The sequence below is a fragment of the Daktulosphaira vitifoliae genome, unplaced genomic scaffold (assembly GCF_025091365.1).
Source record: "Daktulosphaira vitifoliae isolate Bord-2020 unplaced genomic scaffold, ASM2509136v1 Scaffold_1, whole genome shotgun sequence".
In the NCBI taxonomy this organism is placed as follows: Eukaryota; Metazoa; Arthropoda; class Insecta; order Hemiptera; family Phylloxeridae; genus Daktulosphaira; species Daktulosphaira vitifoliae.
In genome coordinates, this window is record NW_026099572.1 from 63,025,037 (window position 1) to 63,050,683 (window position 25,647).

At 24.3% G+C, this 25,647-nt stretch overlaps 3 protein-coding genes across 13 annotated transcripts in view; 1 reads left to right on the forward strand and 2 right to left on the reverse strand.

Annotated features, from left to right (window-relative positions):
- LOC126894801 (oxysterol-binding protein-related protein 6-like) overlaps positions 1–4,510 on the reverse strand; it is a 34,657-nt gene extending 30,147 nt beyond the window's left edge. For 2 of the 4 annotated variants that reach the window (XM_050666074.1, XM_050666077.1), the window contains exons 1-7: positions 4,183–4,510; positions 3,978–4,097; positions 3,832–3,919; positions 2,905–3,047; positions 2,596–2,763; positions 1,717–1,837; positions 942–1,084 (exon numbers count right to left, since the gene is read on the reverse strand). In XM_050666074.1, the coding sequence (XP_050522031.1) occupies positions 942–1,084; positions 1,717–1,837; positions 2,596–2,763; positions 2,905–3,047; positions 3,832–3,919; positions 3,978–4,088 (774 nt within the window). In that variant the 5' untranslated portion in view covers positions 4,089–4,097; positions 4,183–4,510. The remainder of the gene's footprint in view (positions 1–941; positions 1,085–1,716; positions 1,838–2,595; positions 2,764–2,904; positions 3,048–3,831; positions 3,920–3,977; positions 4,098–4,182) is intronic. The other 2 variants (XM_050666076.1, XM_050666075.1) reach the window with 2 other exon arrangements.
- The window catches only part of LOC126894805 (glutathione synthetase-like), a 65,640-nt gene that overhangs the window by 30,215 nt on the left and 9,778 nt on the right, over positions 1–25,647 (reverse strand). For 6 of the 8 annotated variants that reach the window (XM_050666085.1, XM_050666087.1, XM_050666084.1 and 3 more), the window contains exons 7-13: positions 25,417–25,490; positions 25,002–25,166; positions 24,005–24,158; positions 23,627–23,734; positions 20,359–20,472; positions 19,722–19,891; positions 19,419–19,653 (exon numbers count right to left, since the gene is read on the reverse strand). In XM_050666085.1, coding sequence (XP_050522042.1) covers positions 19,512–19,653; positions 19,722–19,891; positions 20,359–20,472; positions 23,627–23,734; positions 24,005–24,158; positions 25,002–25,166; positions 25,417–25,490 — 927 coding nt within the window. In that variant the 3' untranslated portion in view covers positions 19,419–19,511. Of the gene's footprint in view, positions 1–19,418; positions 19,654–19,721; positions 19,892–20,358; positions 20,473–23,626; positions 23,735–24,004; positions 24,159–25,001; positions 25,167–25,416; positions 25,491–25,647 lie in introns of those variants that run through there. The other 2 variants (XR_007701512.1, XM_050666089.1) reach the window with 2 other exon arrangements.
- Positions 6,497–18,984, forward strand: LOC126894799 (sister chromatid cohesion protein PDS5 homolog B-B). Its single transcript, XM_050666068.1, has 22 exons — positions 6,497–6,758; positions 7,350–7,448; positions 7,508–7,708; positions 7,785–7,969; positions 8,052–8,259; positions 8,434–8,940; positions 9,018–9,316; positions 9,376–9,557; positions 9,842–10,011; positions 10,923–11,027; positions 11,763–11,904; positions 11,964–12,115; positions 13,059–13,184; positions 13,273–13,377; positions 13,455–13,712; positions 13,852–14,074; positions 14,154–14,422; positions 15,468–15,638; positions 17,655–17,765; positions 18,213–18,248; positions 18,303–18,370; positions 18,721–18,984. Exons 2-22 carry the CDS (start codon positions 7,365–7,367, stop codon positions 18,722–18,724), a joined length of 3,606 nt encoding a protein of 1,201 aa, XP_050522025.1. The 5' UTR covers positions 6,497–6,758; positions 7,350–7,364; the 3' UTR covers positions 18,725–18,984.

Consider the following 25,647-nt stretch of genomic DNA (forward strand, 5'->3'; position numbering starts at 1 on the left):
TCCCTCGTTCCCCGTAAATGGGGGAAACCTCCAAAAAAATTACAAATTTAAAAATTGCTAATTTTCGAAATTTTTTCAATATTTTTTACTTAAAACTGCCGTAACTTTTTCAAAAGTAAACATATCAATATAATTTTTTTTTTATAGATGCTTGATGTCTTTACCTATCATTTGGTATATATTTTTTGTAAATCTGACCCTTTATCTGCCCACAGGGAGGAATTTAAAATGACAACTTTTTCAAAAAAAATTAACTTTTGAAAGTGTTCCGGAAGGTCTGACACTTTTATATATATCTTAAATTAAAGCTTATGTAATATACTTTAATTTGAAAAAAAAAAATTGACCTCTGGACTTGTATTCATGGTGAAAAGAGACATCAAAGTTAATCAAAAATTACGATTTTTGTAAAATAATGTTTTTTTATATTTAAACTTAATAACTTTTTCAAAAATGAACATATCAATATAATTTTTTTTTATATAGATGCTTGATGTCTTTACTTATCATTTGGTATATATTTTTTGTAAATCTGACCCTTTATCTGCNAATTTTTTAATAAACCCTTTTTCATTCGACATACTTTATCTTAATCGAGATATTAATAAGGAACCAGCAGATCAAGTAGCTTTTGGAATAAAACACCAATTTTTTTAAAATTAAACACTATCTAATGATTTGCATCGAAGCGTTTATTTTTGATAGTGATTTTAATCACTGTCAGATATCATTATACTTGATCCAACTATGCCACGTCACCACTGTGCCGCAACCCCCCTGTGCTGGGTTTTATTAAAATTAATGTTATTAAGAATTTGTCAAGTTTATACAAGTTTAACAATTATCATAGTTTCATTTATATAAAAACATTTTAAAGTCTTCATAAAAAAACTAGGGTATGAGATTTGAAATTAATAAAAATAATTTTTAAACTAAGTTACATCATTTTCAACAGATTCCAATTGATCAAGAATTCGATTCAAAGATTTCATATTTTGTTCAACATGCTTTAATTCTGAAGTGGCAGAGTCTACTAAATTTGAACACCATCCATTTAGTTGAGTAGTAGATGAACAAGCATTTACTGATTCCACAGAACATAAAAAAAAATTGTATTTTGTTATAGTTATAATTAAGTAAAAAGTATAGCAGTTGCAAGTAATTATTTAGCAAAATTACAAATGTATTTTAACAAAGTTATACCACTATGATACAATTAACATCTTATACAATAATAATTCTCATTCTAAATAACAAAAACCCATTTAATTTTTAAAGTATTACTTCAAAACACTCTTCTTCTTCTTTTTCCTCGCCTTAATCCTAACTACTTGGGGTTAGCCACCCTTATCTTAAGCTTTCACTTGACACGATAACCTACATTATCTATGGTCACATCAGCCATCCTCATATTGCATTCAATTACATCCCTCCATCTCTTTTAGCTTCAATGCGAAGCTGAGAAGGTATTGGTTTTTTGGTCTTCTTTCTTCAACATTCATTTCTATAACTGTTTTACCGCTTCCTATTCCTCTCTCCTCATAACATAACCAAACCATCTAAGTCTATTTTCTCTCATCTTATCTACCACTGACGTTACACCTATACTCCTTCTTATATGTTTGTACTTCAAAATATATAATTAAAATTATACAAAACAAGTAATAATATAAACCAAACATTGTGATATATTATAATATGTTTTTCTCTTATCACCTGCAGTAGGTTGTTGAGTAGGAGGTTGTTTGCTAAATCCATATGTTAGTATGTGTTGTCTGTATAATCGATGGTGTTTTATTTCTTTTACCCAATCAGAAAATGCTTCATAAGTTTTAGCCTAGAATAAAATTAATATAATGAGACGACTAAAAATAACTGTATTTTAAAACTGTCCCAATAAAAATAACTATATTATTTTAATAAAATATTGAATATTGATTAATTTAAAATAACAAAATGATTCAGTTATATTCATCTCATAAAAAATTACTTAATCTTATTAACCGTTTGACCCAGATTAATTATTCATATATCACTAGATGAAGAAAAGTTTTCAAGTCTATTTTCATTGCCAATAATTGTATTTGGTGATAATGATAATGATTAATACAAAAAAATCAATTTATTAAAAAATGGTGGTTTTATCACAACAAAAAGTATTTTATGACTAAGTGAGCTACATATGTTCAACTTGATTTACATAAAACTTATTGTAGTGAATACTTTGAACACTAACTAAAACAAATGATACAACATATTCTGTTGCAGTATACATCACAGATTAATTGTTGACTATTTATAATTATAATCGACAACCACATACAATTATTGGTCATGGAAATAAGTTTGACAAACTTAACTTTATCTAATATATGATATACTAATAATAAACCAAAATTAAAATTTAATTAAACAGTGATTGGATTATATTAGTTTGTAACCAAATAAAAACTTTTGAATCATTCTGGAGTTTTTATTATTATTATTCAATATAAAACCAAAAAGTTAACAAATTTTTATTTGTTTTACAATAATAAAAAATCATATATTATAAAAATTACAAAATACTATAAACTTTGAATGCTGAAAACTTACTTTTAAATGATATATAAATTCTTCTGCGTCAATATCAAGTCGTTTGCGTTGATACTTAGTAGAAATAACAGACAAACCAATATCAACTTGGCCATGAATTTTACCTTTAGACATATCTAAAGGACTTTTACCATACTTTAAAATCCCTTTGTCCAGCACAAAATAGCGCTAAAAAGTTACTTAAATAATTTAACTAATATAAATGTGAAATGAAGTTTAGTTTTTAAATAAGATTTAAATAGTTTTATTTTATAATCATAATAAAATTAATAATTAAAAAAAAAAATTAAATTATAGAATTTTACTAACCTTGTGCCATCCTTTCAATGGCCATTTACGTTTTTTATATAAATATCCTCTGCAAATTTCTGGTTTTTTTTCATACCTCTGACCATCTTTTAAACCTTCCACAATTTCCCATTCTGTACCTCGGCGTAATACTTTTTTTAGTCCTTAATATTCAAAATTGTTTTATAGAAATTAAATATAGTATATATTTTTTTTTTCTTCATATATAAATATTAAAAATGAAATGAAAATGAAAAATAATCAAGAATTTTTTTTAATTTTACAATTTGATTTATAATCGAAGAGTCTAATAGATTAAGATAAAACTTACATTTTCATAACAAAAAAAGGAAAATATTTTCAATTAATATCTCATTACTTTTATTAATATCAATAACAAGTTACACTTGTGTAAACGGTATAAAATACTAGTATATTAGTCTAATATTTTATTCATTTAGTATTATAATTATACCACATTTTTAAAAACTTATATCAACTCAATTCTTATATTAAATTATTATTGACATGAAATATCTAATTAAATTTTATTTCAACAATAAAAATGTATTTATTAATTGAATATCAAAAAAATTAAAACTTAAAATTTAGTTAAAACCTTTTCCTAATAATCTGAGCATGATATACAAATTTCTAATCATCAAATATGGTATTTTTATACTTAATGGAAAAAAATACCAATTTAGTAACGTTTAAATAAACCTAAGTAAATTTTTTTTAAAAATTCTTATGTCTAATGAATAAAATCATTAAATAGATGTTAATAAATACTATCTAATAACTATCAATATAAGTTCCCTTATCTAGAGCTTATACATCAAAAGTAATCTATTTGTTAAATTAATTTAAATAATTTTGTAAAAATACAAATATTGTATACATTTTATTTCTTTTATTCGTAATACTAAAAGATTTTAATCAATTTACCAGGTTCTCTTTCAAGCTTTCGTTTTTGGTAAATTATTCCATCTTCCTTTGATTCTACTGATGGTGTATTACTATCTACACTCACATCCTACATTTGAATATAATATATTAGTATAATAATTATAATATGTATATCAAAAATTTACCGAATCTGAATTTGCAACGGTTGTTCTTCTTTTAAAACTCAATTGAGGAGATTTTTTCCTATCCATTTCACTACAAGGAGGAATAGTTATTGAGTTTGAACCACTGGCCATACTACTTTACTAAATTTTAAACAAATTATGTGATAATATTCTAAAATAAATTAGTAGGAAGGTTGTAAAGTGACATGATAGTTCATTATTATACCAATTATTAAGAGAATTGTAGTCAAGGTTAGTGATTTCTGATTATCATTAAAATAGGTTGTATTGTATATTGTATATTATAATTACATTATCATTACCCATACTTCTGTTCACAAGGTATAATTTAACATAAAATAAAAACTGATTGTACCGTACAAATTATTTAAATTATAAAAGATATTTTACGTAGGAGAATTGTTTATAATTATTAATTGTTTACAATCAGATATCACAGATTACGCTTAGGTAGGTCCACTCTTCAGTTTTTATTATTAACGTGATGGGCTTCAAAAAGCTGACATGTAAGTGAGCGGCGAAAGGCCAATTTTTTCTTATCACTTAATACTGGTAACACCATTGTCAAAATTGATACTAAATGTTCAAGCCATGAGCCAACGAAAACCGTTCTATTAATATTATTTAAAAACAATTTAATATACGATCACTTCCTAAAAATATTTTGAAGAAAGATTTCAATGGATGTGAGATTACAATTCTATTTATAATATACTTATAAAAAAACATGAATTAATAAAAATATAGAATTAGATGTATTGTTTATCATAAGGTAACATTTTGGAATGTATGCAGAGAAGTATTAAGAAATTTTACGTAACAAGAAAAATAGTCCTTTCCTGAATTCAAATTATTTCAAACTATATTCAGAAATGCTCTTAAAAGTTTTATCTTTCGAGACCCACTCATCTTTGTCTACCCTAAATGTTCATTGTTCATATGAACATAGGGTTGGCACTAAAACTTCGTTTTTGTAAAAAAGGAAATGTTTGTTTACCTCGTCAATTTGGTATACATACATAAATGCTTCGTAACTGTAGCATAATTTGATCAAAATTTTAGAAGTCGCAAAATTAATCTATTTATCTTGTAAGTGATTGGAATTCTTAACCCTCTCTAATAATGTTATTACAAAACATTATTAAGACTTAAAAAATTTGCTTGCTTTTTTAAGTTGAATATACAATTTCGAATTTTAACGATAAACAAAAAATTATTAATTATTATAAGAACCAGTATAAAGCCCTTAGATTTTATTAGGGATCGTAACTGTGACATCTAGCTAAAAAAAAAAAAATTACTTTGTTGCTTTAGAGATGAAAGTAATAAAATACATTTTTTATAAAAATAAAATGAGGAAAAATTAGATTTAACAAAATTTCTTTATCTGTCCTTCTCCTCGAAAGAAATTAATTTATTAATATGGGGTTACGAATGTTTTTATGAGTCTGAATCCCCCATAAGCTTCATGCAAACTACACTAATGATATTTAGATACTTAGATATCACATATAGTACAGACTATTCATAATTTGGGGATAAAAAAGTCTCTCTAGCATCTCTCTAGTTGCGCTTATACCAAGACACCTTTTCAATTATTTCACGAATCGTGCAATTTATCAATAAACTCATTAAGATGACATTTTAATTAGATAAATGAAATTTATATATATATATATATATAAATGATATTTCTATGTCTTATTTGATAATTTGACTGTTTTACACAGAGTAATTCACTTAATTAATCAAATATAAGAATAATATTGATTATTTGTTTTATTAGTTTCTTATTTTAATTCAATGTTTTTCTTAATTTATTATTCATGAAATACTTTTTATTTTCATCCCTTATGTATAAACATGTTAATATATTCCGAAATACTGATACAAAAATAATCGAAATATTATCGATCAGTCATTATCTTAATTAGATCAATATCTAATAAATAAGATAGTTATATGTTGTCATTTTAAAAATTAAAGTTGACACCTTTATGAGGGATGAATATGAAAAATACTTCATGATTGATGAATTAAGAAAAATATTAGACTAAAAGAAACCAATAAAAAATTATTAATGAAATTTTTATATTTCGATTAATTAAGTGGTTCATGATATTTTTGTTAGAACCGTTTAAGTTTGTTAAAAATATTTTTTAATAATTGTATTTATAACATCATATAACATCGTACTTGAGTTTTTTAAGTGTTAATTTTAATAAATTATTTACTGAATTCACCAAATTTATTTTCAAATTATTATCTTAAGGAAGTGATTTATCCTATATTCCTTTCCATTAGCCATTGCTAAGATAAATCATTTCGAAAATAATTACATTTCTACAATAAACAATTCTAATAGAAAAAATTAGTTATTTGTAAAGTGGTTTGAATACACAAATTCGCCAATATTTATCTTCTTTTTGTTTTCAGTAAAAAATCTCCTTGTAAGTTATATGGCGACACTGTACCGATCGGTGTCCGTACTGTTTTTACCCAACGATCGCCGATCAGCATTCAGCGTCTTTAGAGCCTGTTTGTTACGTGTATTGTGTTATTATTATTTTTCTCATGTTCCTTTTCAGTATAAATTTATAAATTTAAGTAGAAATTTACATCATCGTTTGTTTGGGTTAATAAATATTCAATTGTTTTTGGAATGTGACAATAAGTTATGTTTGTCAATGGTGGCAACAATTTATGATCTACACATATTACTTTTTTTCTCTGCAATGATTTTACTGTTTACCTAGAACTTCTTAACTTTATTAGTGTTATGTAAGTAATTTTATTTTAATGTCATTTAGTTAACGTTTTTAATAATATTTTATTTTAGAATTTTATTTACCTAGTTCGTTTACCGGAATTAAATTAATTTCATGTTTTCTATATTTTACGCATTTTTATTATGAAACATCAAAATATATTACGAATGAACTAAGGGTATTAGTTATTTTTACTTAACCAATTTTATTATTATTCATTAAAATAAAATACTTAGTTATGTGTATTTATGTGTTAGAGTTTTACTTTTATTATTTGTTTTTTAAGTAAAAGTATATATTATAGTATTTTTATTAATTATTAATGAATTTCTAAATTTTATTTACAATTTTTGGAACAGTAGCATTTAAAATATTTATTTAGAAATTCACTTAAAAGTATTCTATATATATGAATATTGCTAAACAATTCTTAAGTATTTATAGTTTGATAATTATCAACTTCACAAAATAATTTTGTTTACCAGATACAAAAATTCAGTAATTTTTTAAATCATTTTTTTTAGAAAATAGTTAAATATATATTAAAAATTATTTAACAAATATATTTGAATATATTTAAAGTTTATTAAATTCATTTTATTAGATTATCACAATCAAAATGCAAGAAGATATGATATATCCAGCTGGATGTCGCCCTGTGACTGATGATCTTGGACCTGATGAACTTATTAGAAGACTCAAAGTATTAAGTTAATCTTAATAATTCAATATTATGATTTAATTTATAATATTTGTATTTAGACATTAGCTCATACTCTTCAAGCTATGGGTCAAGATGAAGGAATGTATCAACAGTATATACCATTAACGTTACATTTGGCTGAAGATTATTTCCTTAAACATGCAAGTAAAGATGTTCAACTTTTAATTGCTTGTTGCATTGCTGATGTTCTAAGAGTTTATGCCCCTGAAGCTCCATATAAAGACCCTGAACAAGTCAAGGTAAAAATTAGTTTCTAAATTTCAAAGTATAATATCTGTCCTTATCAAAAAATTTCCAATTTTCTTTTGGTTTCAGGGTATATTTATGTTTCTTATAAAGCAACTTGCAGGTCTAAAAGATCCAAAAGATCCAGCCTTTAAGCGCTACTTTTACCTTCTGGAAAACTTAGCTTATGTCAAGTCGTTTAATATGTGCTTTGAGTTAGAGGATTGTCAAGAAATATTTTGTAAACTTTTCTCACTTATGTTTAAAATAGTAAAGTAAATAAAACAATAATTTATCTAAATATAACTTGTATTACATTAATTTCTAACCAAAATCAATTTTTAATTAACTTTTCAGTGATGAACATTCAACTAAAGTAAAATCATTTATGTTAGATATATTATGCCCCCTTATTTGTGAATCGGATATGGTGTCGAGTGAGCTTCTTGATATTATTTTAATTAATATTGTTGAACCTAACAAATCTCAGAGAAAAAATGCCTATTCGTTAGCAAAAGACCTTATTCTTAAATGTTCAGACACCTTAGAACCTTACATTCAATCGGTTTGTATTATTTTTATAAGGTATTATATATAAAACACTTTTATAGCACAAAAAAAAAAATAGATAAAATATAATTGGATTTTTGTTATCATTAGTATGAAATGTGTTTGTATTAACTTGTTCACATATTTCATACATCATTAATTTAATAATATTGAATTTTTTTTTATATAGTTTTTCAATCATGTCCTCATCTTAGGAAAAAATGAAAAAAATCTTGCTATAAGTACCAAAACATATGATCTCATATATGAATTAAACAGGATTAGCCCCTCTGTATTATTAGCTGTTTTACCACAGCTTGAATGTAAACTTAAATCTACTGTTGAGCAAGAACGTCATGGCACAGTTTCTCTCTTAGCACGTATGTTTTCTGAAAAAGATTCGAGCCTTGCTAGACATCATAATGTTCTATGGCAAGCATTTCTAAGTAGATTTAATGATATATCTGTGAGTATTAGAATCAAATGTGTTCAATATGCTATGCATTTGCTATTAAATCAACCTGAACTTCGCCAAGACTTGACTGAAGCATTACGCCTAAGAAGTTCAGATAGTGATATGAATGTGCGACATGAAACTGTAATGGCTATTGTATCAACTGCTAAACATGACTTTGAACCTATTGCTGATAATGAAGAATTACTTTTAGTTGTTAAACAGCGAATGTGTGATAAAAAAGTAACTTAAAATATTTAAATATCACATTATAATTATTACTATATTTCAATGATTTAAATTTTATTTCTTAAATTTAGTTTAAGATAAGAAAAGAAGCTACTTCAGGTCTAGCATTTATTTACAAAACATATTTAAATGATCCTGATATACCACAAGCTACCAAAAAGGCTTTTACTTGGATTAAGGATAAAATTTTACATGGATATTATAGAACTTGTGTGGAGGATAAGTCTTTAGTAGAAAGACTTGTTAATACATCTCTCGTACCATATCAACTTTCTCCTGATGAAAGAATGAAAAGACTTTATCATTTATATGGAACTATTGATGATTATGCTAAAAAAGCTTTCATGGAAATTCAAAAAACTCAGCTTTTGTAAATTTTTTTTAATATCAATTTCATTCTTATCACTGACAAATCAATGAATTTTTTAGAATTCGTACTCATTTGAAAGATTTTATTGATACACATAAAAAAGATGATGGACCACAGAAAGAAAAAGATATTCAAGCTAGTATTAAGCTATTAACACGATACCTACCTGAATCTGTTAAAGCTGCTGAATTCATTAGTAAATTTTCTCAACATTTGATTAAAGATGTAAAACTTCTAAATTGTAAGTTGATAACAGTTACATAATTATTAATTTTTTATTTTATTAGTTATATACAATAGTACTTTGGAGGTTATGCTATACATACCCATTTACTATTTGTTAAGAATTATAATCTTTAAACATTTTCTCATATAACTTTATACTCAATAATTATTTTATAATAACGCTATTGAATACATATACAATAGTATAATTATATTTTATAATTAAATTTTTATTAATTACAAATAAAAGAGTCACATTAGAAATTCTATAAAAATTATTTATATTGTTAAATTTCTTAGATATGGAAACAATTGCTAAACAGAATTCAAGTACAGTTGAAATATCAGAAGCAACTAATCTAGTATTAAGAAAACTTGGTCAACCTGTCATGACCAATCTTTATTACAATACAGTGAAAGCTTTATTAGAACGTGCATCATCAGTTATGATTGATTCTCAGGCATTGAAAGTTAGTAGAGTTGGTTTTATATTTTTAAAATAATAGCAACAGTATGATTTTATTATAGATAAATCATGATATTTATAGAAATATTAAACATTAGTCTTGATAGTTTTATAATTATAACTCAATCATTTATATAGTTGTTTAAGGAACTTTCAAATATTTTATTAAATACTTAAAAGGCCAAATAACATATATCTAAATTCTGAAATATTTTAGAAATTCAGCAATTTGGATAAAAAAAAAATAGTTGATGTAAATATTTTTAAAAAAAATATTGTACATTTAAATCTTTTAAATTACAAAATACATAATGATAAATTCATAAAGTTTTTAACAGTTAAAAATTAAAATTGCATCATTAAATAATTGACATTTTCCACAGTGTGGTCCATTATACTAATATATCAAAAATTGATGTCTTAAGTATTAAAAATTTAATTATATAAATATTAACTTTTCAAAAAATCACAAACATAAATAAAATAAATAATTATTAAAAAAACATAATATATTGTATATAGAATATCTTAATAATTTAAAAAAAATAAAATGTGAGTGTATATGTTAAATGGCTAGTTATTGTTATCACAAGTATTATTATCATTTGAATTGTGTAAATAAATGTAAAATGGATTGTTATTGTAAGCTATTTATATTTGTTGACCAAATCCAAAATCACATATTAAAAACCAAATATAACTATTACATATGACATTGAAAAAGTTGTAACAATAATAAACACAATATAAAACATATTCCGATCTTGGTAAAGTATAGTAGCTACCTTTTATTTTTAGTACTTGAGAACTAATAAACTTATATCATAATCAATTATTTTTTATATTTGGCATTTAATTGTGTTAATTGAACACTATGTATATTTATTAAATAAAAAAAAATTTAATTTAATTTAGGCATTGTTTAATCATGTGGAAAATTGTCTGAGTGGTGGAAACATGATTGAAGAGCTTGGTTTACATCCTGGAACAGCTGGATATAGAGGATTAGAATTGCTTAACGTAAATTATTTTATTATTAATTATAAAACTCATTAATATGATTGTTGCTTTTGAAATTTATATTTTATTTCTAAATTTACAAATCGCTACCTTAACAATTACAACATATATCTGCAATGTTTTTGATTTCTGAAAAATATTAAAATGGTTAAAATCTCCTTCAATTATTTATTNGACACAAAACAAAAACACATCATAGTAAAATTAATACCTTCTCAGCTTCACACCAGAGCTAATAAATAGACATTATTTAGCTGAAAATGTATTTGTTTTTTTTCTTTTTTTTTTGTGTGTCTGTTACCACTTTTTCTCAGCTCTCACCGAACGGATTTCTTTCAACAATATGTCAAAAGATCACAAATCGTATCTAGTCGAAGACATTACCCTCAAAAATTGAAAAAATTTCCCTCGTTCCCCGTAAATGCCACATCACCACTGTACTGAGACCCCCCTGTGCTGGGTTTTTTTTTAATATTATATTGACTATTAATCTTATTAATTTAAAAATAGTGATTTTATACCCATCACAATTGTATGTGCAACAATTATGTTTTTTTTTCCTATTAAATTGTACTTAAAAGTTACATATTACTACTATTTAAAAGGAGGTAGTTATAACATGTAAGTATACGTCTTTTAAAATTTGTATGTACTTTGTGTACCTTATTTGTTAATCTTCAGGATTTTTTTTGTGTTTAAAATAATTATTTTTTAATATATGATATTTCATTATAGGTATTATCAAACACATTCGCTTGCCATTTTTATCATCCAGATATTTTAGACAAGCTTTTAAATTTGTTGCATAATGATGACGAGTATATTGCGCCTCAAGTTCTTACCATGCTTACCACTATTGGGAAGTATAGTGCATTAGGTAAGACTATATAATTATAAAATGCCAAACATTAAGTAATTATGTAATACAACAAATAGGAGATTCATATCCAGAATTTACTGAAAAACTTATACCAGTTTGCAAAACGCTAGCAACTAATGGTACACCCAAGCAAGCCAAAGGTGCTATCAGATGTTTGTATGTCAATGTGTATAAATCAAATAATGATATATTTGATGATGTCATTGAGGTAAGTTTTAAACAATTTTAATTACATTTATTATAAAACTTTTAATTTAAATTAATTGTATTATGAGTGTGTGTTAATTTATATTTAGTTTATCTTGAATTTTAAACAATTCAATGATTGAGTTTTTTTATTTAGTTTTGTTATAAGTTAACTTATTTTATCGTAAATTTAACAATTACGTTTTAATGAAAACCTTGTTTAAACATCTAAATACACTTTTTCATGATTCTAAAAAAAATTATATATTTCTACTTATTTGCATAGCAACATAGGTTTAAAAAGTTACAATAGGGTAACTATATTTCTTCACACATCAATATATTTTGGTTTTGGCAATATCAGTATTATTCAATAAATACAAATTTTTTAATACTTGGGGAGAAGTAAAGGTCTACTTATTTATTTTTAACTTAAAAGTGCTAATTACCTATATATTTTATTTTTGTTGTTTAAAAATTGCACCTAAAAATAATAAATAAAAAACAATTTTTTGAAAGTTTTTGTATGAGATGACAGTATAATATATTACTATACCTAGTGATCTAAATTTTTAATAATTCACAATAAATTTATTTTTAATTATGATAATTTTATTATTATAATATTTATATACTGATCCATTCAATTTCGATATTGAGATCAAATTATTGCCCTGTTATCAATATTCTATTGAACCATCAATATTTTTATCCTCTATTAGTTTCATTTTGTTGTTTACATTAATAAAAAGGTTTTAGTCAAATTTAAACACATATTTATTAATAAGGGAATACATTTTTAATTTAAAACTATAATATCTTTAAATTTTTCTAGTAAAAGATAATATAAATAATTTTGTTTAGAAGTTCAAGTATTTTTAATAAAATCTTTGAATTATAATTTCTAAAATATGTTTTTTTAATTAAAATGTTTTCATTCATCAATCATTTTTTTTATTTTCTAGAAAACTAAATTAAATTTAGAACCTGATTCAGAATATTATGAAACTGCTATTGTTGCTCTTGGACATCTTGCTATTAATGTTGCTGATAAATATAGTGTACATTTCAAAAATTTGATATCTCGTAAGGTAAATTATTAATAATTATTATATTAATGAAAATAAGAAATAACAATTTTATTACATGTTAAATTATTAATGTATTTTTAAATTTTAGATTGTGAAGGAATTATTAGTTAAAGTATCTACGAAAAGTGATGTTTACAATGTAGATGCAGATTGGTGTTCTGAAGAAATGTTACCAAAAGGAACAAAATGCAGGGTATATTTTATTTTAGTTTATTATAATTAATTTTGTAATATTGAAAGTAATATATCCAATTATTAATAAAATTATAGGCAGAAGGTATGAAAGCAATGGCTAGATGGTTAATTGGTTTAAAAAGTGATAAAGTATCTGCTCAAAAAACATTCAGAATGTTTAATGCCTTTCTATCACAAAAAGGTGATTTAACTCAGTCAGGAATTTTAAGTAAATCTGAATTAGCTTGGTTGCGACTGCAAGCTGGTTGCTCCATGTTGAAAATATGTGAACAAAAAGGTGTTGGTGATCAATACACGGCTGAACAGTTCTTTTTATTGTCAAGACTAATGATGGTATAGTTAAATACATTATTATACTATACTTGGTTTTCATATTTTTTTCTCATCTTTATTGTTGATAGAAATTTGAATGTTTATTATAAAAAATAATAATGTTTAAATCAAATAATTAAATCTTTTAATAACTTACTAGGATGAAGTAATTCAAGTTCGAGAAATTTTTGCAGCCAAATTACATAAAGGCTTAGGTCGTGGTTTACCTTTTAAATGTCTTCCACTTGATTTTATGGGGATGTATGCTTTGGCTGGATTGGAAACTGATGAAAGACTTAGAAGTAAAATTTATGATTATGTTTTGAAAGATATTAATAGAAGAAGAGAGTATGCTAGAAATTTAACCCAAGGATCAACAACATGTTAGTATTTTAATAGCGTGTCATATAATTTTATATAAGTAATAAGTCTTTATTTAACAATAAACTTTATTTTTTTTAGGTTCTATTGATAAAGCTATGGCACAACTACCTCATATATTACCAGACTATATGTTACTATTTGCAATATCTATTTTAACTCATTCGCCGGTGTATAAAGATAATAAAGATGAAGAGAGTTTAACTTTGATGCAACAGTGTTTGTGGTTTATATTAGAACCATTAATTACAAAAAATGATTCATATAATTTTGGATTTTATAAGGAAATGTTGGAAAGAGTGAAAAATTATGTTGACGCTGTTGAACCATCTAATGAAATTATTAATTCGGTAAATTAAATTAAAAAAATTCAAGATAATACTTAAATATATTTATATATTTAATGCTTCAGTAAAATTTATAAAAGTTATTTTAAAAAAACGTGGAAGTTGGTAATATAGTCTTAGTTTCTTGAATTGTATAACTTTTCTTGTACATGATAAAATTAAATTATTAATTGTTTAATGGCTATGTGTAAAATGTATATATATATATATATATATATATATATGGTGTGGCCGAGTTGATAATGTGGCAGTGCTTGACATGCCTTGCCTCAGGTTTGAAACTCTGTCATGCGCGGATTCATTTGCTGAACAAAAGATCAATTCAGTAATTGGAGTCACCATCCCTCTCTCCGACGACGAACTTTCCACCTGTCCCAGAGTATCAATGGTTAAGAAATTTCCCCCTTGGGGGAAGCCACTACGGCCCTTAATGGGCTTATAAAACAATAAAAAAAAAATATATATATATATTTTTATTTATGAATATCAATTATTAATAACTAATAGTGGTCTTCATTATCAGTATTGTACAAATCTCACAATATTTTATTGCAATATTTTGATATATTGTAATATCGATTTATCAATTAATATATTTATTCAGTTTATGTATTTATCAAATTAATTTTATTATAAATGAAAACATATGTTTTAAAATATATACTTTTATACTATGGAAGGAGTAGTATGGTTTATATATGCACAAAGATATAAATAAACAGACTTTTACTCCTCATACTTAAGTATAAAAGTGCTAATATCATTTAAAATACTGATTCAAAAGATGTTTTCAATCATATATTTTTTAAGTTAGATCACTTTATTATTTTTAAGTTTACAAAACTTAAATTGATACTACTTTGAAGAGGAGAAAACTAATTAAATTTTTAACTATAGAACATAAGATACTATTAACTTCTGAAAAGAAAAAAAATTTTAGTTTTTAAGGATTTGTATGATGCATACTTTATAATTCGCAAAGTATTAATTAAATAATAGTTATTTTAAACAGTGTGTAGAAATTAATATTTATCATTATTTTATGTAGAAAATGTGGGCACTTTGTGATTTAGCCATGAGTGTATTAGTTGTGCACACAAGTACATTTGAAACTTCACCGTTCTCTGAAATTAGAATATCAGCAATGTTTTTCAAACGTCATGATGATCCCATGTTTGTAAATGTCAAAGTATATTTACCTGAGAAATTTCAAATAAAAGTAAGTATTAAAAATATATTATTTTTAAGACAAAATTAATTGGTAAAATAGAAACTCAATCGACAATCACTGTATTTCTGTCACCTCGAAAGAGGTGACAGATAAGGTGAGCATAGTCTATTATGCTTATGTTTATTATATATAGCAAAATTTCTGTTAACTGATATTCAGTACTTACAATAACACTTAAACAAGTTTTACAATAAATATGTTGATATTTGCACTATTAGTGTAGTGAAGGCTTGGAGAAGCACAGATCTTTTATTACCCAGTACAGTGGGGACGTGGCATAGTTGGGTTCAGTATATATGATATCTGACAGTGATTAAAATCACTATCATAAAAAACCCTGAAATTTTTTTTTCCATAATGTATATTATTACATTAGCTTTAATTTAAGGTATATATAAAAGTGTCAGTATTTCCGGATCACTTTCATAAGTTAAGTTGAAAAAGTCATCATTTTAAATCTCCCCTTGTGGGCAGGTAAAGGGTCAAATTTATAAACAAAATATACAAAATAACAGGTAAATACCTCATGTATCTATAAAAAAAAATTATATTGATTTGGTCATTTTTAAAAAAGTTATGGTAGTTTTAAGTAAAAAAAATTTTAAAAAATTGTCGAAAATCAATTTTTAAATTTGTAATATTTTTTGGAAATTTCTGTCATTTACGGGGAATGCGGGAAATGTCTTTGACTAGGTACGATTTGTGATCTTTTGACGTATTGTTTAAAAAAATCTGTTTGGTGAGAGCTAAGAAAAAGTGGTAACAGACACAAAACAAAAACACATCATAGTAAAATTAATACCTTCTCAGCTTCACACCAGAGCTAATAAATAGACATTATTTAGCTGAAAATGTATAAAAATAACGTTTTGCATGGTAAAACTGATTTTGAAAGTACTACTAGAGAAAATAAATGGGCTTTACATCTAATGTTATTCATTAAATGCATAACATAGTACTATGATTATTATTAGTTAATTTTATTGCGATAACAAAAATAAATAAGTAATATAGAGAATGTACTTCTTTAAAAAAAACTAAATATGCACAACTTAAGCACACTTATTAAATAAAATAAAATTTTGTAAAAAAAAATGAATGAAATTTGTCAAAAATATTTAAAAGCTATAAAATATGTCAAACATACCTTAAAAAGAAAAACCTAAACATGAAACAACATCTGTGTATCTATTGCCACTTTTACTCAGCATTTACTGGGCCTATTTTTTTTCAATTTTAAGTCAAAAGTTCACAAACTGTATCTCCTTGAAGGTAGTACCCTCAAAAATTTCTTTGTTCCTTATAAATGGGGAAAATCCCCTGGAAAATTACAATTTTTTAACTTACTTTGAACAGTCTTAACTTTTTTTAAAATAAATGAATTTAAATAATTCTTTTTGTAAATACCTTAGGTATTTTCCTTTCATTATATTATATTTGGTGTATTGTTTATTGGAAGTTTGCCAAATGATATTTACCTGCCCACAGGGGAATTATAATAGCAACTTTTGCATAAAAGTTAACCTTTCTAACTTATAATTCGAAAATGTTAACGAAATACTCTGAACTTTATTATATTTTCTTTATTGCAAGAAATACAAAGAGAGGTACCATGGTGCATATTGTTTACTGATGATATAGTCTTAATAAGAGACAATAAGGAGGAATTTAATCAAAAGCTGGAAGTATAGAGTAGAGCTGTTGAAAAAAAGGGATTAAGAAACAGTATGAATGAAACAGATTTATAGAGTACGAGTTTGACAAAGAATACGAGGTAGGTGAAATGAGGAGATCAGTGATTATAAGTAAGGTAAAAAGTAAATATTTAGGATCAGTTGTGCAAAAGAACAGTAGTATTATTATGATAAGGGTGGCTGACCCCAAATTGTTTGTTGGTATAAGGGTGAGGAAATAGAAGATAGAAGAAGATATTTTCTTTATTGCATATTTAATATTCACATGATAAATATACTTTAATTATATATATATATATATTATTTTTAGCAAGTAAATAATAATGGTAAAAAAACTGGAATATCAGCTGCATTAAGAACTACTAAAACACGTGCCCAAAAACAAAATACCCAAAGCAATCGATCTAATGATTCAAAACTGGTAATTTCTTTAAATAATACATTTTTTCAAATTTCAAAAAATTTCTTTATTTAATAACAAATTTGTGTAAAGAAAAGATTTTTTTGGTAACTAGGAAATATGACTAATGATGACTCTACCATCCTTGCGAGATTATCCTTTTTATATGAAAGGAAATGACTTGTATTTAGGGACCTCTTAATTAGTCTGTGACTTTAGGAGGTCTGAAGTCAATAAAATCCTAGTTAATTAAAGTTTATATTATGATATTTACAGCTTAACATTATTGAAATGTAGAGATATATTTTTATGTTTTTATCTATTTTTAATATTTTGAGTAAGAAAAACCAAATTACATCAATTAGATATTAGCTAAATGATAATAGAATTCAAATTAATTTTTTGTTTTTTTAGCTCTAGTTTTATCATTAAATAAAGTAAAATAATATATGAATTTTTATTTTTCAGAATAATGATACAACCATGTTAGATATATGTGTAGAAGTAAGTTAATTGTCCTATCATATATGTATTTTATTTATTAAATAATTTTTATAGAGAGAAGATGAAGATGAAAATGTTGTAGAACCAAAGAGAAGGCGAACCACACGTAACAACAATTTTGGGTAATTATACATCAATTTTATTTTATTAAAGTGTCAATTTTTATTATCAGAACTAATATCTTAATGTATCTGAATGTTTTTTTTTTTCTAAAAAAAAAGATGAGTGCTTAAGGAAATACCAATATGTTTAATAATTATATTAATAAAAAAAATATGAAATTTAATTGTGCATATTTTAAAGCTATAAGCATATATTCTATAATTTCAGAAAAATTGTTTCCAGAGTATTAATTTTAAAAAATTGTAGAAAAAATCATTGAATTATTTTTTAATCTTGATATTCTGTTTACTTTTGTTTATTTTTTAATTACCATTGTATATTTTACACTGGGCTATTTTTTATATTTCAGTTAAAATTTTAGAGGTGTCCTTGACTAACATGCAGATGAACAAGTGTTTAAAAAATTGCATGATACAAAATACTGTAGTTTAAATTGTTTTATACTAAAACTTAAACACTGTTAATAATTATTTATTTTGTTAATATTTTATTTTTAAAACTTTGAATCCTCAAAATCATTTATAGTGTAAGAATTTATTTTTAATGACTTTACAATATTGTACTCAATATTTTATATATTATATAAATTTCACTATATTTTTTGGTAAATATTTTTTTTAATATTGGTTACGACCATAAGCACCATAGGGTGCTTGACCAGATGAATAAGTCTTTTCTAATTTGTCAGAAATTAATACTAAAATCTAAAAAATATTTATTATACACAATATATAAAAATATTTTAATTAATAAAACGAGTTTAAAAAAAAATACTTTAAAATCCTTCAAACTTTTTATATTCATAAACTTAATTACCATTATTTAAGACTCATNTATTAAAAAAAAAAAAAAATGAAGTGTAAATAATATTTTATAATAATGGAATATTGATGTCAATTTATTTAGGAAGGTGATTTATTTTCTTTAAATTTGGTAAATTACTTATTTTTTCTTTAATTTTTAGTTTTTTTAATAAATTATTTTTACCATAAATATTTGCATTGAATAAGCAAAAACTAAGGTTATATCTTTAAAATATAACATAAAATTATTAAAACTATTTTATTTTATTGGTAACAAATGATAATTATTATATTAATTATATATATATATATATAACTAAACTACTTATTGGTACAATTATAAATCACTAGAATCGTCATATAAAAATGGACTATCTAATACTCCATAACCAGCATTGACACCGCCTTCATTACATGATTTAGATTTTGTTCGCATCATATGTCCAACTTGTTCATTCAACAAGATATTATCGCCGTCACTGAAGTAATCATAAATTAAATTTATTATAACTTCTTAAATTAAAAATATCAACAGGAGTTTTCTTACCATAAAATAATACCAAATATACCTAGCTCTGATACTACGTCACACGGAGTTAAATTAGTTTTAGATTCTACTTCGTGTCTTATTAAATAGTTTTGTTGTACTGGAGGACAAATTTTCTCCATTAATATCCAGGCCGATCGCTCTTTAGAATTAATACAACTCATAAGTTTCTAAATATATTGAATAGTTACTTTTTTTTAACATTAAATGGTATTATACATGTAAAGTCTATTATTAATATAAATCAAATCGCGCTAAACGCGAAAAACTTGTTAAGCTTAAATGTAACAAAAAATTAGTTTCGGTTCTTAGTATATTTACAAGAGCATGTTAAATATGTAAAATAGTTAAATTTAATTTCCCCATTAAATTTATATATTCATACAGTATAATTTTCCTAATGTTTTTAAGTACAGGAACGACAGAAGTTGAAGGTATATCTTTTAATTCATCTACATTGCGTCTTTTTATATCAGTGATTTTGATGAAAGTTTTTTAGTTATTAATTTAAAATGTTACTATTATAATGATGTTTATAATAAAAAAAAGTCCACCACCAATCTTAAAATAGATTATTATGAAAACAATTCATTAATCATTGTGTTTGATTTGAAATCTATCACTAAAAACTATTTACTTCTTTTATTTCATCATTGTACAAATTATTTCCACCACCTTCTCGTTGTGGTTTCAACACAAAATTTTCGGGATTATCCAAAGCCATCTTAACAGCATTATCGCCATTTTGATCCTAAACAAAATATTTAACAGTTAATTAAGAACCTTAATAGTCCTAAATAATATTTATAATAAAATTAATCAGACGCATATCCAAAAGATATTTTTGGAGGGATACTTTACTACTTTTGATAGCATAAACATATATTCCTAGAAAAAAAACCAGCATAGTGGGGACGTGGCATAGTTGGGTCAAGTATAATGAGATATCTGGCAGTAATTAAAATCACTATCATAAGTGTTTAGTGTTTAGTTTTAAAAAATTGATGGGTTATTTCAAAAGCAACATGATCTACTATTTCCTTATTTATATCCTGATTACAAGTTTTATGATTTACAAGTGCATTATATGAATAATATAATAATACATAAATAGCATTATAAAGATAAAAATATAAAAAGAATTTTTTTTACAAAAATCGTATTCTTTGTATTAACTTTGATGTACGTTTTCACCACGAAAACAAAATAAAGTCAGAAAATGTTTTTTTTCATATTAAAGTATATTACATATACTTTAATTTAATATATAAATAAAATTGACAGTATTTCCGGAACACATTAAAAAATTTAATTGAAAAGTTCTTATTCTATGTGCATATTTAAGTTTTGAACCCCCTCTCCCACCATATAAAGGGTAATGGTCCGATTTACAAAAAAAAGTATGTCGCATAAAAGAAGAATCTAAATGTTATTTCTCATAGAAAAATTGTACTACCATTTTATATTTTTAAAAAAGTTATAGCATTTTAAAGTTAAAAGTGCAAAATATAAAATCAAGAATTTTATCACAAAAATAACATAGAACTAGGATTATTATTATTTAATTTTGTTGCGATAACAAAAAAAAAACGCATCATAGTAAAATTAATACCTTCTCAGCTTCGCATCGAAGCTGAGTCATTAATAATACTAACTAGATTTAGATAATGGTGATTTTTTTTTTGAGAGAGAGATTGCTTTTATCCGATCCTGTTTATTATTACTTACTTTAATAACTAAATCTTTAATTCTAGGCGTTTATTAAGAAATAGTGGCGTAATTAAGGTACCGTCTTAGGGGGATATACATAAGAAAACTTTTCACTTTCCCTGTCAGGAAAAAAAAAATTATCTTCGCCATATAATTATTTTTCTCAGAAGTGATGACATGACATCCATCTCTAATGATTACATCAGTGTTAAGAAAATATAGAATAATTTCGTATAAGTAATAAAACGTATGCTATTAGTAAAAGGAATTATCCCGTACTAAGCTTATGTCACATTAGAGCTCTACGTGTTTGAATTTTCAAGGACCAAACCAAATCATTCTGAAAAATTAAAAAGAACACTGGATGGAACCATATAAAAATATTAAACGGAGCGAACCAAACCGAACTTCTAAAATAAAATATTAGACCAGACCGAACTGAATAGGAGGACTATTAAAAAATTTTGTCCAAACAGAAAAAAAATAGTGCTACTTTTTTTTTTCTATGGTGTGGTATATGCTCATATACCACACCAAACAAAAACAATAATTAATTTGGGATTGAATAGGACCTTTACAAAAAACGAAAATTAACTTGCCTAGATAATTGAACACACTGAAACTTTACATATTAAAAAACTTTTGACTTAATACATTTAAACACATTTTTTTTAGTATCTAAATACTTAAATTTAAATTAAAAATTTGTGCTAAAATGTTTCGCCAATGGTGTTAGTAAATAATGATTAATTGGTAACTACTATTATATATTTGAATAAACATTTACTTAATAGGACCTAGGTGATATTTTCGGTTCAATAAGTTTTTATCGGAATATTATTTTCACTGATAAAATTTTCTGAGATGTATTTAATTTTATTAAAAAGCCAAAATAAACATATAAATATGAAATTGTACAAGAAAAAATAGTTCTTTTTCCCCCTGAAGAGTTAAGAATTTGTACCTATTTTTATTCTTTAAATAATTAAAATATTATTTTATTAAAACCAAGTACTAATAGTAACTAATAGCATGGTTGTTACGTTATTTTATGTTTAAAACACTAACAATTTAAAAATTCTTGTTAGTCTTATAATTTTTTTTGTAAACATTATTTACTAATGTTTTAAAAGAAAGAAATTATAAATGTAATTACATTACATGAGAAAGGTTATTAACAAAAAACTTTTAAAGGTTAAATATTTGACTTATGAGTCAAATATTTTCTCCTTATAAATCAAAAGTTCCATAAATATTTTGTTTACCGGTAAATTTTCATGTAAAAGTTGAAATTTAATTTTTTATAAGTTTTGTAGAGAAAAAAATTATTTTACGTGTTTTCTGACCAAGTAATAAAGAAAACTTATAAATAATAATAATTTTTCTATGATAATTAAAAATATTCACGAGTTTTTTTTTTAAAAATTCGAATAAAATAAGTAAACAAATAATAAAATGCTAAAAAAATATTTAAAAAATGATCTTAATGCCCATAAAAAATTATAAAATTAAATAATATTAAAAACAATTCTTGTAGTATACCAATATAAAAAAAATGTTATTTTTGATTGGGTTATTTATTGTTATCCATCAATGCATGTTTATAACAATCTCCATATTCTGACTTATTATCATTGACGACTCGTAGAAAAAAACTATTATTGTTCTCATCATGAATTAATATTTCAATGTAAAAGAAAATTAAATTTCAAACAACTTTAATATGAAAATATGTTTTATAACTTAAAAGGTTCATCGTATATATTTAATTGCGAAATATAATAATTTTACCGGTAAACATAATATTTATGGAACTTTTGACTTTTAATTCAAAAATTTACCCTTTAAAATTATTTTGCTAGCAACCTTTTCTATGTAAAGTAATTATACGTAGAATTTCTTTCTTATAAACCTTTACGTAAAATTCATAAATTTTCAGATAAAGCACAATAACTAAAAACTATCCTTTAGTTTGAATTTTAAACCTCTCTTGCGGCACGTGTTAACGTCATCGGGACCAAATTTTGCACAGCTTATTTTTACATGTAGTAGAACAATTTTTTGGTACAATCGAATTTTAAATCGAATTTTGAAAATTTGTTTTTTAAGGACTACAGTATTGTTTACTAACATAAGGGTAATTTTTTAAAAACACTATATAATTTTTAGAAATAATATTTTATTTAACTACTTACTAAATCAAGGGAAAATAAACCAGTAAAAATATGTCTAATTTCAACCACTTCATTGGGGTCATTAATGAAGCGTTCAAGTACTCCAGTTTTTGCCAATTCTTGTTGGACCTTAGTTTAACAGAATTCAGGATATTAAAATAATTTATACAACTATTTTACTATAATTAAATTTACATGATCAAAATAATAAACAACTTAACTCTCACTTTAAACTCTGATTAACTGTATTTTATGAAATTTATAAGATACAATTAATCACCCTATTTAAGACATCCAATTAATACGATATCTTCGAGAGTTATGCCAAGTGATGTAAGTAAATTTTTGGGAAAAACTAATTTGACTAATTTTTCTAAATATGCATACGTGAGATCTTACTTTTTTAGTTCCGGCTAAATGATATTGAATGTCAGGACATTTTATTGCTGTAGACCGTTCAATTAACAAACGAGCTAACCATTCAATTTCTCCGTGATAATGTTCAGGAGAATAACCCGATCTATAATATACTACAGCAACCCTTTTTGATTGTCTAAAATGTATATATTTTGTAAGAAAAACATATGTTATGGTTTTCTTCTATAAATATACAGAGTGTTCAGTAAGTCAGGAAACGGGTATCTATTGTTCTCATTGTTACAAACAATTCCGTTTCCTGACTTACTGAACACCCTGTATAGTTATACACTAAAAATTAAGTAATTATTCATATAAAACTAATAATAAAATCAAATATTGGCACCTATAACTTATAAGATTTTTTTTTATTCATTTATCAAAAGAAAACATAATTTCTTGTATAATGTATTTCAGTTTTTTTTTTAAATTGCCAAATATTAATTATAGAAACACTTAAAAATAGCTAGAATTTTAATTTAAAAACTTTATTTTGAAAAGGTAACTTTTTTTTAATTAACTAATTTGTTTAATTAGGTGATTAATTTTTCAATTTTACACTAAAAACTTTAAAAATGTTATTTTATAAAAAATACATTTTTAGATTTATGAAAAAAATAGACATTTAAAATGTGTTACATTATAATATCAAAATAATTAAAACAGTGTAATAGTGTTTTTAAAATAAACTTGGTTAAATGATAAATATTTTAAAATCGCATAATTTTTTTAGACGCTAAAATAAAATTCCTTGGAAAATTTACCTTGTACTTATACTCGATTTAACTTTAAATCAGTACTGGATTTAGACCTATATGGACCCTGAGGTAGTACTTAGAGATGCGCCCTATGGAAAATAAGCTTAAGCTTGTGGGCTCCGGAGCATTCGCTCCCTTACCCCTTCCCTTAATCCGCGCCTGACTTTGACACGGATACATAATAATTTACAGAACAAAATACTAATATAAAAGTTATTTACATCACAAGATCCTTGGAATGTGTTAGTTTCGCTTCATTTGCTACTTGCGTTAATGTTTTTCGAATAACGCACAATTCAGGTTTTTGAAGAGCTAATTCAAACTCATGAAAACGTTGATCGCAGATATTAACAGATTGGTCTTCAACTACAATTAATACTATGGAGCTAAACAAAACATTTATATTTAAATAAAAGGTTTAATATTTTACTTTATCTGGTCCATAATTATGAGAAATAAGAGCAGTAGAGTGCTTAGATTTTTAATGGGAATATGGTATATTTAAAAAAGTGCTTACTATTTTTTTAAAAAAATGAACAATTATGAGTATATTAATTTAATATCATTGGAAAGTTTGCTAATTATTCAATTTAATATTAATTACTTTGATATCATAATTAAAATATTAGTACATACTTTTTATCATTGAATAGCTCCCATGCTTTAATAATTGCTAAACAAAGGCCTTGTAAAGCATTATTTTCAGGTAACTAATAAAAATAAAGAATTAATATTTTCTGTTATCGTGTAATATATGATAATTATGTATTAACTGTAATATACACAATACATAATTATTTAATTAATTATAATTAAGAATAATTTAAAAAAGTATTACATTTAAATAAAAATAAACCAAGTTTAAGT

Coding starts and splice junctions, on each gene's coding strand:
- LOC126894799 (XM_050666068.1), top strand. CDS start 7,365: ATGCAAGAAGATATGATATATCCAGCTGGATGTCGCCCTGTGACTGAT. Junction 7,970..8,051: donor CTTATGTTTAAAATAGTAAA/GTAAATAAAACA, acceptor TTAACTTTTCAG/TGATGAACATTCAACTAAAG. Junction 9,317..9,375: donor ATTCAAAAAACTCAGCTTTT/GTAAATTTTTTT, acceptor TGAATTTTTTAG/AATTCGTACTCATTTGAAAG.